The 17,932-nt window shown below is 38.7% G+C and overlaps 1 protein-coding gene across 5 annotated transcripts in view; it reads left to right on the top strand.

The window, feature by feature from the left end:
• LOC117605593 (uncharacterized) overlaps positions 1 to 16,983 on the top strand; it is a 161,398-nt gene extending 144,415 nt beyond the window's left edge. For 4 of the 5 annotated variants that reach the window (XM_076692114.1, XM_034327110.2, XM_034327112.2 and 1 more), the window contains 7 exons: positions 11,747 to 11,917; positions 12,654 to 12,809; positions 13,077 to 13,310; positions 13,394 to 13,623; positions 13,777 to 14,439; positions 14,620 to 14,994; positions 15,106 to 16,983. In XM_076692114.1, coding sequence (XP_076548229.1) covers positions 11,747 to 11,917; positions 12,654 to 12,809; positions 13,077 to 13,310; positions 13,394 to 13,623; positions 13,777 to 14,439; positions 14,620 to 14,994; positions 15,106 to 16,485 — 3,209 coding nt within the window. In that variant the 3' untranslated portion in view covers positions 16,486 to 16,983. Of the gene's footprint in view, positions 1 to 5,598; positions 6,419 to 11,746; positions 11,918 to 12,653; positions 12,810 to 13,076; positions 13,311 to 13,393; positions 13,624 to 13,776; positions 14,440 to 14,619; positions 14,995 to 15,105 lie in introns of those variants that run through there. The other variant, XM_034327115.2, reaches the window with a different exon arrangement.
• The last annotated feature ends 949 nt before the right edge of the window (positions 16,984 to 17,932 follow it).

Here is a 17,932-nt window from a genome sequence, read left to right as displayed (position 1 = left end):
AAAGTTGCAAGCGTAGGCGATCGGTTGCAGCAATGTAGTCCCGACAAAATTTCACGAATTGTTTTCATTTTGATATGCACAACCGAGGAATAATAAGAACCTTACTTGGAAGTAAAAAATGCAATTCATGTTTAAATATCCAGATGTTTTCACTTGAAATTTTAAGTGAAGATCATCGTTTATGTCATCGACTGATTTTCTTACCGCTCTTGGCTTTCAAAAAATTTGACATAATTTTGGGATAATTATTGAAGGTTGTACTTTAGTATACATATAATCGTTATCTGAATCAAATACCAACCCTTGAGCAGCCTGGGTCAATCAAGACCCAAATTTACAAAATATTAATCTAAAATTACCTAAATATACAATTTTTAAACAAGAGCGTTTCATATCTTGAAAGAATAATTTTTGAAAAAATAATGTAGAATTTAAAAAATGAAAATTATATGAAACAAAATGCAATTAAAATTGGCGCTCTCTCCATGGTCCGCCATCCAAAAGTTGAAATTTGTTTCAGACATAAACGACCCAGCTTGCCCACGAAGGGTTAAAAATTGTTGAAGGATTATTTTTTCGATTCTCACAACAATTATTTTTCTTTTTTTTTATCATTGATGATACTGGAAATCAATTTACAGACTATAGCGCCTGAAAATTGTCGCGGTAATTGCAACACGCACCATGTACGAGAGAGGTTGGAGTTTCATTGTGACGGTCGTTCGCCTCGCTCCACGTATCGGCAGCCAATTAAGCACGATAGAAAATTGTTGTTAGAGTTTCGTGAAAAAATATTGCTGTGTCAACGTGCACTTTGTCACGTGTAATGACCATGCAAAACACTTCTCTTCACTGGTGCATGCTTTCAGAACGAACGTTGCCATTTCCGATTTTTCGTCCATCAGATTCAACCCCTTGCAATAAAATGAAATTCAGAACTATAAATGTTTACAATATTCGAATAGGGAGAGCTGGGTCAATTGTGTCCCAAATCTTTGAAAAGAAAGTACTATACCATTTTATAATTAAGTTTGTAAAATTGACAGTCAACCTTTTAATATAATAAATTATTTGTTTACTTTGAAATATAAGTAGGTACTACACCATTTTATAATTAAATTTGTAAAATTAACAGTCAACGTTTCAATACAATAGAAATGATTTTTGCTGTAATTTAGCGTAGGCTAGAAAAATATTTTCTAAAATAAGAAAATAGAGAATTATCACTGTTATAATTGAAAAACCAAAGATCTTTAATTTCATTGATTACTAAATGAAAAAAGAAATCACGATTTCAAAGGCAGGTCTATTTTCACGGTTGAATCACATTCGTTCACGACCGACAATACTGATACCATTATCGAAACGCTAATTACGTAGCAGTCCGACTCGTTAAGCGTCTATCTATGCAGAACGATCGACCTGTCCGAATTATCGCACGGTTCATCCGTTTTCCGGGTTCAGTTTCAATGGTAATAAGCTCTTTGCGCGGAGAGGCATAGAAAAGTGGGAAAATAAATGCATGGAATATTGGCCGGCGAGTTTTGTTCTCCCCCTAGAGATTTTACTGGATGCTCGAGTGCGACGGTGTCGAATAATTAATCGTCGGGTAAAGAAGAAAAAAGAAAACTGTCTCTTTGTTCGATTTTCAACGACCAAAGTACTCGCCTCGAGCACGCTCGAGTCGAGCGTTCGATTATTCGGCTGGTATTGTTTAATTCGCCTCGTTCGAGCCTCGCTGAAATACGCTTTAATACGCTTCTGGCCTCTTTAGCCTGGCCCGGCTACCAGCTTATAAATATCGCGATCTGCTCCAACACACGCGTCGAGTAAGCGTATTGTTCGACTCGAGAGCTCGATAAATTAACGTTCTTCCACGAAGAAGTGTGAAATTTCGGTAATCGATTTAACCCTTTCACTAAGCGGGAGATTTCAACGTACGTAGTCGTTTTTTATTAAACTTCAATTACGTTTTGCAATACTTTTCTGTCATGAAATCGTGTTCGTATGTAACAACCCAATAGTAATTTACGAAGTGATTCTAAGAACTGGGATAGGTTGTAATTTATTTAAAACAACAGACATACTGTTCAAGTACAGTGTATTTTTTTAATGAAATTTTGTTTAAAAGATTGGATTTTCTGTTAATAAAATTGCGTAATTTTTTCCTGAAAATCTAAAGAAAATATTTAACTTTCAAACTCATGTTCTGAAGTTTCCATAATTATAAATACAGACTTTTTAATGCGTATAAAATTCAACCCCGCAATTTCTGAAGTAGAAAAATACACAAAATGAAAAATCGGCAAAATTCAGCGAGCGTTCGCAAAAGAACAAAAAAACGCTAGACTTGACAAAAATTTTAAAATCCACGCATAATTTCGAGACAGTGCGCTTTACTGTCGAAACAAAGAACATCGTCCTAATTTTTATTACGAGTAGATGCTCCCATAAAATTAAATTAACAATTTTTCTCCATAACAGAAATGAAAATTCTCCATTATCCCTGAATTATGAAACTCTTTGATCACGGAAACGAATGGAACTTCCTTGTTTTTGTGGTAACTGGAGGTTATGAATTTATTTGGCTGGAACTAATCGAAAATTTGATCGTCATAGCAACAGATGACCGATTTTCTCGCAGCAATTGGTTAAATAATGATACAGCTGTCGGTTTCCACGCCAATGAAAAAGGTGTACGTCGTTAACATTGAAACGGTGTCTGAATTTGAAGTTTTTCTTATCTACTCCCTCGGGAGAGCCTGTCATCTCCAGGCGGTCGGAACGACTCGTTAAACTCGCCGCCTTTCGCTAATTAATTTACTAATTATCATCGCTTAATCGTTGATCCGTGACTGTACTCTTGAACGGACGTGTGTGAACGTAAAAAAGAAAAGGAATTTCGTTGCTCGAACTCGTGGTTGGGAAACATTAAGGATACGGGGAGAAGTTTGAGCATTTTGTAGCCACTTGTTAGTGAGGTTTAATCTTAATAACCGATTTCAATGGTAATTTGCACATCGAGTTACATTTGCGTTCGATCATATCGGTTTCATAAATTTCTGGATTTTTTGATAACAGAGAAACAGTTCTTACAATGTTTTCATTTAATTTCTTTTTTAATGTAAAGTGGTAATTATTACAAGTCGTAACTCGTTCCTTAATGCAATTAAAAAAAATATTGTGGTAAGAAGATAAGTGGTGTCTTTTATAAGTGCAACGATGAGTATGCATTTAATCATTATATTATTTTTTTGAATGAAACAGTATATTTTTTTTACGTAAATCAATATTTTGAAATATTCTACACAAAAAAGTATTAAGATACAGAGTAAAAATAATGAATAATTCGTGAGATATTTTAAATTTTGATTAAATCCAGGTGATCAATGACACCTTTATGCTTTACTTATCCAGAATTAGAAAAAGATTTGATTTCAAGAAATAATTGATCGTTGGTAGAAGGAAGACAGAAATGTCTCGGATTGATGCGCAAAAGTAGACGATAAGTGTAACAGATTCAGAGAAAGTATTGCGGTATCTTCGATAAAATTAATGAGTACCAGCGTTGGAGGATCATGGGGTCAGACACAATTGTTTACGCTCAGCTGACGCCACGATGGAAAACTCGATTTTCGTGGACGAACGATAACCGCGACAGTGGAAGGAAAATATTGGCCGTCAAAGACGAACAAGTAGGATGTGATTTATGCGGTTCGATTAATCTAGGTTACCACGCTTATCGTTCGGTTTGCGTATTCGCATAATCGGCTAGGGTGAACGAACCTTGGCTCCGATTGCAATCGTAGTCAATTCTGTTGTAGGAAGAGTGTTGCAGAAATTTCGTTTTAATCAAATTTTCATAACTGATCAATAAATTATTAATCACGATTCAATTACCAATACCTGAAATCCAATGTAAAAGCAAAGAAGAACATCAATTTTGAATAACATTGCTATTATGGTAGGAAATTGGAACCTTAAATTGGAAAATTAATTATTGGTATCCTTACAAACAGCAAACTGTCTGTATGCACATGTCCACTTTCACTGTGACAATCAAAGTGTGTTAACAGATGTGTTTCATTAATTAATAAGTTTAAAAGAAAAAAGAGTTCAATCGCTTTTACTCTTTCTTCCTAATTAACCAAGAAAATATTTGAAACATTTTATTTAAAAAAAAATCGAGGTTGCGAACCCTTGGTAGGAATCGTCACGCACATGATTATAAATGTTCACTTTCACTGTTACAGTCAAGGTGTCAACAGAAGTGTCTCATTAATTAATAATTAAAGAAGAAAAAGAAGAAGAGTTCAATTACTTCTTTTTTCTCTAATTAACCATGAAAATATTTGAAATATTCTATTATGTATAATAATTTATTTAAAAAAGAAATCAAGGTTGCAACCTTTAGTGGGAGAACTAAGACTTACATTTCATCTACATATAAGTACTGAAGTTACAATGTTAATTTTTCATCCCTCCATAAAAACCACCCTCATATGTTATTTAATCAGCGAACACAAAATACCCCGCCGAAAGTAGCCAGTTAAAATTAGAATTGATAAACCATTGCACACCCCTCGATCGTAAAACTTTCCCGGTTTAATGCGGAACTCGCCTATGAGTTACGTAAATCGCTATGAAAATATCGATTGGACGATGCCGGGCAAAAGGAGCACCAACTGCCGAGACGTTGATAAAACCGTATCGGACGGCATTAATCATCGGTCGTTCGTATCCCTCCGTTGTTCCCGACTACTTCGACACGCTCGACTCGTTCCGACGACACGAATTACAACGCGAATTAGTTGTAAACCCGGCGAGAATGATCCAGCAGCGTTAAACGGCGTCGATTATAATTTATCAAACCCGCCCGTTGGCGCCCACACTTCAATCAATACGAATCTTCTCGCCGGGTTCGTGAACTCTCTCGCCTCAGTTCTTATTCTCTTTTAGGAACGATGAAAACGCAGTACTTTGATTTATCACTGCAATTTAACCCTTTTAAGGATTTGAAGAATTTAAAAACTTCAAAGGTGAACCAATGTAGGTGTCAAAGGTAAAAATTTTCAATTTTCAAATGAAAAGTTTTGGTAGATTGAAAAATAATATTAAAAGGAATAGTATAAAATTTAGAAAATGAAAATGAAAGTAATCTTTGCTGAAATTAACTTTAATCCGCCCCTGTCACAAATGAAAATTTTTCATTTTTCATTTTCAAATAAAAGGGTTTGGTAGATTGAAAAGTAATATTAAAAGGAATAGTGTAAAATTTAGAAAATGAAAATGAAAGTGACCCTCCATCTAAGGGGTTAAAATCGTTGACCCAAAAATGGAGTCCACTCCTTGTTAGACGTAAGGTGTTTCCTCGATCTCGGTTCGCATTCTCTCCTCGATCGCGTGAAATAATTTTTAACGGTAATAGGCGTCCTAATGGACGTTTGCGTAATTCCCCGTGCACGTCCAACCCTCTTTGGAGCGGAGACGCGCGGATACGCGGAGCGGGTACACCTACACGCAAGCGTGAAGCGCGTTCGGGTGGAAAACTCTCGAGGCAAGAGGCAAGTGTGTTCACCTTAAGGCCTTTAGTCGAGCGCTGCCGTACGCGCTGTAAGCATCATGCATTTAGTGTCTCTGCCGACTTCTATGCGTTCATTATCTCTCGTAATCCCCTTTGCATCGATCCAAACGATACCCATTAATCGTTGATTTCTATCCACGATCGCGATTGATTAATCGCAGTGCTAAAACTTTCGCAGTGTTCCTTCGAAAATCTTGAAACTTTCATCGTTCCTTGAAACTTCGATTCAGTCGGCCTCGATTAGGTGAACAGTCGGGAAGAGAAAAAATATTTACAAACAGTGATCAATCACCTGGAGTATCGACAGTGTATCGAACGATTTATACCCGATTCATACTTGCTCCAGAGTTTAGATCGTTTTGTCTACCTTTGTAGATTCAGTGAACCTTTAATTCAGCGAATTAAGTGGATAACTGTGTTGATTAATTTTTATTAATATTCAATTAAAACTCCAGTTTTTATTATATTTTATTATTTTATTATCAACAGTGTGTATTAATATCAGTTTATACCTATTCCTCCTTTTGGAATTCCAAATTTGACACAGTGTTTGTTCCGAGACTGAAGTTCAATTATTTTCTCAATTTTTCTTTAATTATGAATTCAGTGCGTCATAATTGAGGGTAGGATCGAAAATAAGAAAACAGTGATCGATCACCCGAAGTGATCGCAGTGTCTTGTATCACCTAAGTCAATTCAGACGTTATCGAACTCGAAGATGAGCCGATAAGGATCGATGCTTACATCGGTGCATATCGTTATTCGAAAAGGTTCCAAAGATGCTCACGAATTTCGGCAGCAACGAGAGTATACTCGGTTATCTGTCCAACAAAGGTAGGTTCTCTCGTTACGTTCAATTAGCAATTATTGCGGATGATAGCTCGGAGATGAGCGTTTAGCCGTATGATAATACGCTGTTCCGAGAAAGCGATAGAAAGCGGGCTTCGCGGTGTTTTAAGAACGAAATTCTGATTCGAATCTCAAGATCGCTTTCATTGTGATAAACGCGTCTTGCTGTTGCTGATTTTTTTTTTTTTCTCTTCTCTTCTGTCGTCGAATGACTGTGTTCCATCGGTGCATAATTTTCAACGCGTCGGCTACCTCGGCCTTTCATCGAGACAGGTTATCGCGATCGTTCCCCGGAGAATGTACGCAAATTGTTGCACCGAGTTTCTGTTCCATCGGAGTTTTGTTTTTCAAATTAATGGTTCTCTGGGAAGGAAGTAATTGAATTTAATTGGCCGAGATTGGAGAGATTGTTACGGGAATTTAGTGTTTCTGTAACCTGAGGGTGATCGGGTGGGGTGTCATACTACAATGAAATTAGTCTAACAAAAACTGATAAAAAGATGTAGGTAAGAAAGAAACATTAATTTAAATTCTCTATTTATTGTTATAATCTATATCAACAATATAAGATATGTTATCATTTCAAAATCATTAGTTTTATTTAATAATTAAAATTTAAACAAATAATTAAATATACAATTTTTAAACGAAAGAGTTTCATATATTTTGGAAGAATAGTATACAATTTAGAGAATTAAATTAAAATTGTGCCTCTCTCCATGGTCCGTCGTCCGAGGGTTAATCACAAAACACAGCCAGCTGAACACCATCGTCGTTTCTTATTCAACGACAAATATATGTGTACAGACTTTAAAGTTACCTGAATGCGTTCACACATTCAATGAGCAACACGTTCGTTCCGTGGACTACCTAAAAATTTGATAGTTTCCTCGTGCCTCGTGCGACAACGAACACAGAAACGTGTCGTATCGAAAAGAATCGACCAGCCACGAGCGAGAACGTGGTTAAGCATTAACGATACACTGGCTCACGTGCTTCTGTGTCGGGCATGAATCCTTCTAGGCATACAAATTGAACGTTTCTGGTAAAATCCTTCTATTGGACACCGTGAAACGGTGGCTAACGGTAATCCATGGGTTATTCGCGAGTTACGAGACAACCGTTCCTCGTGTTATTTCATCGGATCGAACGTGAAAAGTAAGTTACTTACATCGCGTACTCGTTACGGTTTCGTTTTCGTTCGTGTCGTGAAGTAACATCGTTGGATAATAACTCGTTCCGTACTACGTTTTCAATTAACTTCGTTTTTCTTGATTTCCCTTTTTCCTTGACTTGTTTGAACGCGTCTAGTATATTTGGTTTGATGGAAAACGAGTTCTCTGTTTTTACGCACTTGCTGTTTGGCATTGCAGTATTACTGTGCATGCAGTTTGTGTGAAAAATATTTCACGTTATCAGAAAATGAAGAATTATGTTTATTGTTTCTGAGGCGGAAAGAAATTGCGTGAAAATATGAAGATTAAAGGTGTTTTTATCAAACATCATTAATTTTATAAAATTATTCGTTAGCAGGAACAATTTACTTTTTTATTAGCAAACAATACTATTAGAGATCTTTAAAATTCAAAGACTGTTAGAAAAATTGTAAACCTTTTTCTATTTTCTAAAAAAATTTTCAAATTCTGTGAAGACATTTCATTAAAAAATATTATTTGCCTCTGTTAAAGGGTTATATGATATCTGAAAAATAATGCTGACTTTGTTCTGTAACATAATATACATTCAACTAAAATTTCCTATGGTTAGCTAGAATCTAAAATGGTAATATGATAATCAGTATGATCCCGCATTCCTGCAAAAGTTTCCATCACTTCCCACCTTGATTTCATTACATTGGTATTAAAAATTGTCTGTGTAATTTCAGTAAACTTACAAAGATGAAACTGTAACACAACGTTATTGATGCAAAAACAATTAAAATTTACTTACCAAGCAAGATACCTGGTCTGGTATATATTATCGTGGATAACATAAGAAGCACCATGCAAACCACTTTCCAAGTTTCCCCGCCTGGCATAAATACATTTTACGGAACTTCCGCTCCCATTGTTATCGTTGGTCAACGACTGTACACGTAGAAAGCAGTAGTTTTCGATTAGAATTTATTTTTGAACAAATTACTATTCTTATAGAAATTTAACTGTCACGTAGATATTATTATTTGTGGAGTGCGAGAATCCAAAAGTGTCGGGTCGAGTCGGGTAGGAATTGTTTCGGTCGAGTCGAATCGGGTCAGGTCAGATAGGAATCGTTCGGACCGAGTCGAATCGGGTCGGGTAGAAATTATTCGGGTCGACTTGGGTCGAATCGAGTCCTATAAATACACAAGAAAACCCGACCCGGCTCGAGTACCAGATACCCGAAATTTTCAAATTCTTGCATACTTCTAATTACCATCAAAGGTAATTTCTAAACAATAACCCATTTTCTGTAATACCATAGCCAAAAATGAAAGAAAAATGATTGCTGTTTTATACTATTCTTATGCAGTTCGTATAAACTCGCGAATTCGTGCATCGCGGAGTGTTATGCGATTTGCGGTATCCTCTTCCAGTGGAAAGTCGAGTGTCAGCTGGAAATTCGACACGTGTCGCGAACGAGGTATCGATAAGATTAACCCAAGTTTCTTGGGTCTTCTTCTTGGTCGTCAACGAGAATTCGCGCACGGTCACCGCCTAGCTGGACAATTCCGAGCAAGATACGGTCGCATTCCACTATGACTTCGTCATTCATTCTGTCAACCTCTGACGGCGCCTCTGAATCCTGATATTCTCGGTCTTCAGCAAATGACTAGCTCTTTTGTTCTGTTTGGACTAAAGGTCTGGATATTGCCAGGAAATTGATATTCTTAGATCAAAGACGCTAATGGGTGAGATCGATGGAATGTTTTATGGGAATATTGGAGTTAATGGACGTTGGACGTTCCTTTTGTATCTTTACTGAAAGATGGTGTATCGGGTATCAAAAAATGTTTGACAATTTCCTGTATTTCATTTTTCAGGATACTTTTAGTGTACCTTTATTGTCATGCTGTTTTGTAACATCGAGTTATGTTTATAAAACAATTCGCAGTTGAAACGTGACAAATTTGAGTGGCATTTTTAATGGAATTAAATTGAATTTTTATTATAAGTCTTTTTATTGATAAATTGATATGCAGCATGATATTCTTCGCTTTATCCAATCAATGCGAAACGTTGTTTAAATATGAAATAAAAATAAAAATGGAAAATTTCAATAAACCTCTTTGGGGTGTATATTTGAAATATTGATTGGGAAAAAATATAGACACAATTTTATATTTTTATTTTTTAATTGGAATTTACACTCTGGGATCGTTAAAGATAGTGAAGCATAATTTTATAAAATACTATGGTCAATAATTTTTTATAAGAAGAAATCTTTAATCCATTGGGACCTACTTTTCTATTTACGTGTTTCTTCGCTCGATTAGCTCTCATGACACCCAATTATCCAAATTAAAAGCGATCTTGACACTAATTCGCAAATAATTGATCAACTTCGTGTACATTCATTCTTTTTACAAGAACTTGCTTAGGATATCACGTGGTTGATCAAAGTGGAAGAACCTCGAATTGAGAGTGCCCACACCGTTGGTGCCCTTAGTTGCACTCGCGATGGAATGCCTCACGCCTTCGCTCGAATCGCGAGAATTTCATTCTCAACTGGTGTTCGCTCATTGCGATTCGCATTATGAAAGGGGAACAACGAACGCATGTAACTTTTTCCCGCGAATATAACCATGACGGGAGCTGGAGTAAGCCGGCGTAATCGAGAGTGAAAGAAAAACAAGCAGATCTGATTGTGAGAAGTTCATGAAGTCGGTCTTTCGTCTCGACGGCTTCTATCAATTTATTCTTAAGTTCTTTGTAAAATATTGAATTCTGTAATTTTGGAAGGTTATTCGTAGAAAAATGAAAATTAATTAAATCGTGGGTATTTCTACATGAAATTTTTATTTCCATAAACAAAGATAATTAAATTAAATTAATTAAATTTTCGATTATGAAAGCTTGTTCGTAATAAATTGAAAATAAAATTAAATCCTGCTCATCTCTACTTAAATTTGTTCAATTTTATTCAGAGTAAATTGGAATTAATTGAATCGTGAAAGTTGCTGAATCTTTGCTACATGATTCTGTAAATAATTTTCGCTTGGTTATAGAATTACCAGGCACGGGCTAATTTCGTTAATTATCTTAACGAAGTCGATATTATCACGTGCGGCTAACGATCTACGATAATTATTACGTTGTACAGAGGAGCGTGTTCAGAAGTTACAGCTTCAATTTTATGCGCAACGTTTCCTGGAATATTGTCGCAACACAGGTTTCCGGGGAAAATAAAGGAAAATAAGGGGTGGATGTCAATAATGGAAAGTTTCTTATATTAATTCATTAAACGAAGAGAGATTCTGCGAAACCTTTAGTCACTTATAGGCTTTAATGAAGAATCAAAATCGAAAATAATTATTGTTCAATTTGAAACATAAGTAATTAATAATATTTTTACATAATATTTAATATTTTTAATAATGTTTTTACATAATGTTTAATATTTTTAATATTGTTTTTACATAATGTTCAATAGTTTTAATAATGTTTAAATATAAATTAAAAACATTAATAGTACTTTACATCAGTAAAGTATTTATAAAAATTTGAAACCCTCTTTTTTCTTAATTATTTGATTAAATTAAACTAATTATTGATGTTCATCAGATCAATCAACGTCTCATCTTTATTTTATGAATTCCCTTTTAAAATGGTAAAAATTTAAGCTTAAACAATTAAAAATTTTCAAATAAATCTCACGATGAAATTATCAACCGTTTAAAGAGCAAACGTTATATCCAACAATCGTTCACGATGATTCAATAAAAGTTATTCGTTTCTTCGTCACCGAAGGACTTTCGCTTTAGTTGCACGAGGTCAGGTACACCAGCCCGAGTCCTCGATTCACGTTCGAGGAACAAGTCGATAGTTTGTCATGCGGTTACCAGATGCTCGTACAATCGTACGGGTAATTAGCGTGGAATTGGTTTCGTCGTTGGATCGTTCATAACTCGTGTCGGCCATTAGTTGCTTTCGTCGATCGTAATCGTCTTTCCTGGGCCGTCCCCATCCAAAAGCTGGACACATGCCCACGTGTTTCTTTCACTTTTACTCACTCTACATCAGCAACTTTTTCTCTCCCCTTCTGTCACGTCGTTCAATTTATTTTCCTCCTGCCACTACTAATTGCCTTCCTTTGTTTTCGCCGTTCTTGCAGATTCTCAGGATGTCGATCTCGACGCGATCCTCGGCGAATTGTGCGCATTGGAGCGCCGATGCGACGGTGACATCGCGGCCACACCTGCGCCCGATTCGCAGAGACAGGGACGACCAAACAGCACAAGGATCACCGCTGCTGACAATACCGACATCGGTAAAAACGAAGGAGGTAATTTGTTTGAACTTTTCTGCCAGATGATAATGTTAAGTCAATTTACTAATGTTAACACTAGAACTACCGACGTTTGATGCACGCTTATTTTTAAGTTGAAAATAATATAGAAACATAATTCTTTATTTTGACAATAGCCAACGTACATTTCAACTAAAATACCTCGATAAAATTTATAATTTAAACTTAAGACCAGTCATTTTGACTGGTTTGGTAGTTCTAGTGTTAAATCTAATTAAATTTCATGACAGAAAAGTGTAACAAAATAGTACTTTATATCAATTTAAAGCTTAAAATTTCATGAAACTTTCTATATAAATGGTTTATCGATAATCTTAATACAAACATTCAATGATATTAACTCTGTTTGTTTCAATGAGGAGCCACTCCTTTTGTATTAAGAATATTGATAACCCATTTATATAGAAAGTTTTATGAAATTTTAAGCTTTAAATTGATATGTAATAAGTGATATTTTGTTACACTTTTCTATCATGAAATTGTGTTACATTTTCTATTTCAAAATCGATTATTTGTTTTAATCAATAGAACCTTGAGCCCATAATAAATTTTTTACTGAATTTTTATCATTTTTAAAATTCAATATTATTATCGGTATTGAGTCTAAAGTAACCATGAAATGTGGTCAGGTGAAACAGTTATCCTCAACTTGCACAGTCTGTTTGCTTTGCATTTATAACTCCGTTTAACAATTGTCAAACATTTGTTCCAGCTATGCGGACCGATAGTCCTGACAATGACAGTGCGTTCTCGGACACGGTGTCGATGTTGTCCAGCGAGAGTTCCGCGAGTAGCAGCGGTTCCGGTCACAAACCTCCTCAGACCGCCATGCACACAGCCCCACAACAGCAGTCCCATCAGCTTATGGGTGAGTTTTCATTTCATTTAAACCATTAATAATTAAGATATACCAAAACTTTGAAAGTTTCAAATTTCAATCATAATTTTCATATAACTTTATGAGAAATGAAGAAAATGAAGAAAATAAGTATAAAAGGTATAGAAAGTTTTCATAGAAAATTCCTCGACAAAGGATTATCGTTAGTCGAAGTTCTTCGAAATTGAATAGAATACCTCGACGCTTAAGTTAAAGAGAAGATATTTTAACGATCGTTCATCTTCCTTACTCGCGAAGACGCTGCTGGCAGAGTCAAGGCGGAAAAGATCCGCTTGGCGTTGGAGAAGATACGCGAGGCCAGCGTTCAGAAACTCTTCATCAAAGCGTTCACTTTGGACGGCAGCGGGAAAAGTTTGCTCGTGGACGAAGGAATGAGCGTGGCTCATGTATGCAGGTTACTCGCCGACAAAAATCACGTGCCAATGGATCCAAAATGGGCGGTGGTCGAGCATCTTCCCGATCTTTTCATGGGTAAACATCTTCCTCCAAATGTTGCTTGTCGTCCTTTGAGAAAAAGTCGTTATTTGATTGAAAGTATTCATTTTAATTTTCAGAAAGGGTATACGAAGACCATGAGCTGCTAGTGGAAAATCTTCTACTATGGACGAGAGACTCGAAGAACAAGCTGCTGTTTGTGGAGAGGCCAGAAAAAACTCAATTGTTCCTCACTCCAGAGAGATTCCTTTTAGGTCCGTCAGACAGGAGCAGTGGAGAATACGATGATCATTCTCGTAATATTCTTCTGGAGGAATTCTTTTCTAGCAGCAACGTTGGAGTTCCAGAGGTAATCGATTACCTCTGTTTTCTGTACTAGCAGTCAATTTATTGATTACCTTTATGGAATATGCGTAATCAGATATTTAGCATTTAATCCAAGGATTAAAAAAGCTTTAAGAAATAAAAATTCTTTACTCTACGCTTGAATATTAATTTCTAGGTCGAGGGACCGCTGTACCTAAAATCGGACAGCAAGAAGGGCTGGAAAAGGTACCACTTCATCCTGCGGGCATCCGGCCTCTACTATTGGCCGAAGGAGAAAGCTCGCACGGCTCGTGATCTCGTTTGTCTGGCTACATTCGACGTGAATCAAATTTATTACGGTATCGGCTGGAAGAAGAAATACAAAGCCCCGACAGATTTCTGTTTCGCTGTGAAGCACCCCAGGTTACAGCAACCTAAATCGACCAAGTACATCAAGTTCCTCTGCGCGGAGGATAACGCGTCCTTGGAACGATGGATGGTCGGGATAAGAGTGGCCAAATACGGAAGACAATTGATGGAGAACTATAGAACCCTGGTCGACGAGCTCGCCCAAGAGGATCTCGATATATTGGCCCATGCCAGATCATGCTCCGTTAGCTCGATCGCTGTGCCAGCTCAGAATCAGACACAGTACAATACCATCAACGATAATGCTCGTCAATTCACGGAAAACTTCAGGCACAACGTGGAGGTGGCTATTACCAGACAATACGATGGCCAGAGGCAAATTTACAATTCTGAACAACGACAGAGTTATAACAATGATGGGAGACTGAGCAGAGCTAGCAGCTCCAGCTCCAGCGGATGTCTGTCTGATGGAGCGCCTAGCAGTTGCGAGGTAATTCGATCAATTCGTTATTTCATCCTTTGATCATGAGGGAACTAGAGTAGAACATTATCACTGTACCCGGTAGTACGTACAAATACTTTGACAGCCTTTGATATATCACTTCTTAAGAAATTTATTTATTTATTTTAGAAACTTTTATTTCATATGATGTTTAATTTTGTGTCACAGGTAGCTTTCGAATGTGGCGAATTTCCAACGGGAACTATCAAAAGGAAACCTTCGATGAATCCAAAACTACCCCTCACATCTATAACGAGACAGTTGAAGGAAGTTGGAGAGACAGTTCGTGACGAGCCGGATTCCTGTCCAAGTCCAACGAGTTCCGGTTCTGGAACATTAACCAGAAGGCATAGTCGAAGAAGAAGTGGTACCGACTCGGATGGGTCTGGAACGTTGAAGAGACACCATCGATCCGGAAACGCGACTCCGGTCAGTCCTGTACCTCCTGGTACACCAGTTAGAGAGCGAGCGAGTCCCATGGGATATAGTAGGTCGGAGAGTCAGGAATCGAAGACGCCTACCAGCCCGATACCAACTTGTATGGTAAGTTCATTTTAAATTACGAATTTGTTAAGATGAATTTTTTATTTTAAACTCGTTTTGAAATTTTGTAAAGAATATCTTTTAACGTCTTTATTCACTTTATTTCTACAGATGGATTCGATTACTTCCTTACCGCCACCGCCATCGCCGTCGAGAGTAGCCGAGGAAACAGAATCGGACAACGAGCCGCTTCCTCCACCTCCGCCGGAAATGTTCCGATCGAATCTCTCTCTGGATTCATTGCCACCTCCTCCAGCTCCCGGTGAGCTTCCAATGTGCAATACTCCAGAACTCACCGGTTCTTCGTTGAGTCTGGCGTCCCTTCCGCCACCTCCGAGTCCTTTGGTGGGCGAAACAGGAACCATTCGGCGTGCACGACCGAAACAGTCCACCCCAACGAACTCCATCACTCCCGAGGGCACTCCAACGCATGCTCCATCAAGATCTACGAACAATCAGCAGATCTACTCGACTACGAACAACTTGCAGAACAACTCGAACAGCCAGAACTATAACACGAACTCCCAGAACGTTCTTCACATAAACAACACTGCAAATTCAATGGCCTCCCCGCACAGTTCCTATCCAGGATCAAACGCGAGCACACCGACCTACGCTCCGAGCTCGCCAAACTTCACTTCGCCTCCGCCATTCGTTCCTCCGCCAGCATACGGCACGCAACAGCACAACAGTTCCAGCCTCAGCAGACAAAACTCCAAGGTGGAGTCGCTGTACGGAACCCACCCAGGCGTTCACCAACACAACTCGACGGTGCAACCCATCAGGCCAAACCCGAATATGGACACCGTGCGACGAAGTGCCATGAAGCAAGGCTCGGGACACTACGCGGCTCCGCCTTATCTAGCTGAGCTGAAAGCCGCTTCCAGCCCTCAGCCCCAGCGTAGGGTGACCATCCAGGAACCACCCACCTCGCCGAAATCGAAGACGGGCACCGGTAAGAAGATCACGTTCAATCTTCCACCTCAGCAGGAACCGGGAAGTCCAGCTCTGCCCCAGAGGAAGCCCATGCCACCGAGAAGATCGGACAGCACGAGGCTCACGTCTCCCAAGAAGCTCGCCGCATCCGACCAAGCGCCTCCCGGTGACTTCCTGAAGGATCTCCAAAGAGTGATGAGGAAAAAATGGCAGGTAGCTCAGAAGTGTAAGCTAGATTCCACCACTACCCCGCACGAGGTCCTCGGATTCCGTGATCCACCGCCTGCAGTGGCTGATTACAGAGAGACCAACGTTTCGAACTGGGTCCAGGAACACTACGGAGCTGATAACTTATACGAGAATGTCTATGCAACCGATCCACACGCACCTGTGGAGTACGCGTCCAGTCCGGCCAGGCAAGCGACCGTCAGGTTCGCCGACGAGAATCGCAGCATCAACATCGTGAACGCGATCGCCAGCAAGAGAAGACCACCACCACCGCCTCCGAAAAGGGCGGAGACCACGCATCTGACCACGACCAGGGCGATGCACTGACAATAGCAGTTACTTCAGCCCCATCCCGAAAGGCGATGGTATTGCTGTCTGTGCAGCTGGTGGAAACAGTAACGAAAGGAGCGAGATGAATTTTTTCTGTGATTCGGTCACCCTTTCGAGGTCCTAAGTATATCGAGAGTCCACACACACGTTAATCGTTCTCCGCGTCGTTGCACGCTTCCCGTTCAACGGAGGACTTGAAAAGGTGGGGGGAGGGGGGAAATAAATCGGATCGACGATTATCCTTAACGAAGAAGTTCCGCTTTTTCTACGTCCTGAAAACGTTTGCATGGGAATCGGTTTGGCTGGGAAAATCGTTGTTTATGTTTGCCCAGGAATTTAAGCGGCTAACAACCGTTCTAGGATAATCTATGTACATTTAAGGTCTCAAGGACGAGAGAGAGTCTGTTCGATACTGCCAATTGAAAACGATCGTCGAGTCAGAGCCTCGAGTATCTGAATTGAATAGGGAATTTTTTTTTTTTAATAACGATATAACGGCGAAACGATGCGCGCGGGTTCTCGAGTTGGATGTCAAACATCGTTCTCACCGCCTAAACGGTCGATCGCCGATCTGCTTAGATCGTAAGAGAAAATACTGCCGCACATATTGAGGATGTGATATAGAAGTCTTAAGCCACTATACAGGATGTCTCGTGATCAGGAACAATCTTTCCTGCGAACAATTATTTCTCTTCAATGAGAAAAATAATCAACGGGACACCATGATCGCGGTTCTGTTCTTTTGGGGAAACCTATAACTCACGAATCGTAATCGCATTTCTGTGCGCAAGTTGTATTCAGAGTTTAACTAGGCTGTTGTTCGCTGGTATGCATCCGTAAAGACGAAGTGGAAAGTATATTTTCACGTTGTTCCGATGGAAGAATTGTAACTGGATACGAATGGATGAGAGAATGAGATTGCAGTAGATAGTTGACGCGAAGATTTTGTAACGAAGAAGGTGCTTTTTACAGACACGCAGGATGAGGAGCGAGAGAAAGCGATAGAGAGGAGGCGTTTGTTCAGAAGACATACAGAGACACACGTACCATTGCGTTTGTTCATTTTTTTTTTCTTCTTTCCTTTTCTTCTTTCTTTTCTTTTCAAGCCTCATGCATAGGTGTGTATGTATATAAATGAAAACACGTACGAGCGTTTATATCAATGTATCGACTTTTGATGCTGTATGTTTATATGATATCGTGCGAATATTGAAGTATCCTCTGCGACGTGGAAACGATAACACCGTTATCTATTCGATGGACCTCGATTGAACGCCACACGCGCGGCTCTATTCGCTCTTCGTTCGTCGTCGAGGCTGGTGTACACTGTTTCCTCGACCAACGAGATCTCTCACACGCTATTTTTCGTCATTTCTTTTTCGTTCGTTGCTTCGATTCCGAGCAATGAAATTTAGACACGACTCTGAACTCGAGCAAGCAACAC

This window comes from Osmia lignaria, chromosome 14 (genome assembly GCF_051020975.1).
Source record: "Osmia lignaria lignaria isolate PbOS001 chromosome 14, iyOsmLign1, whole genome shotgun sequence".
Lineage (NCBI taxonomy): Eukaryota > Metazoa > Arthropoda > Insecta > Hymenoptera > Megachilidae > Osmia > Osmia lignaria.
This window is presented reverse-complemented; position numbering and strand designations above follow the sequence as displayed.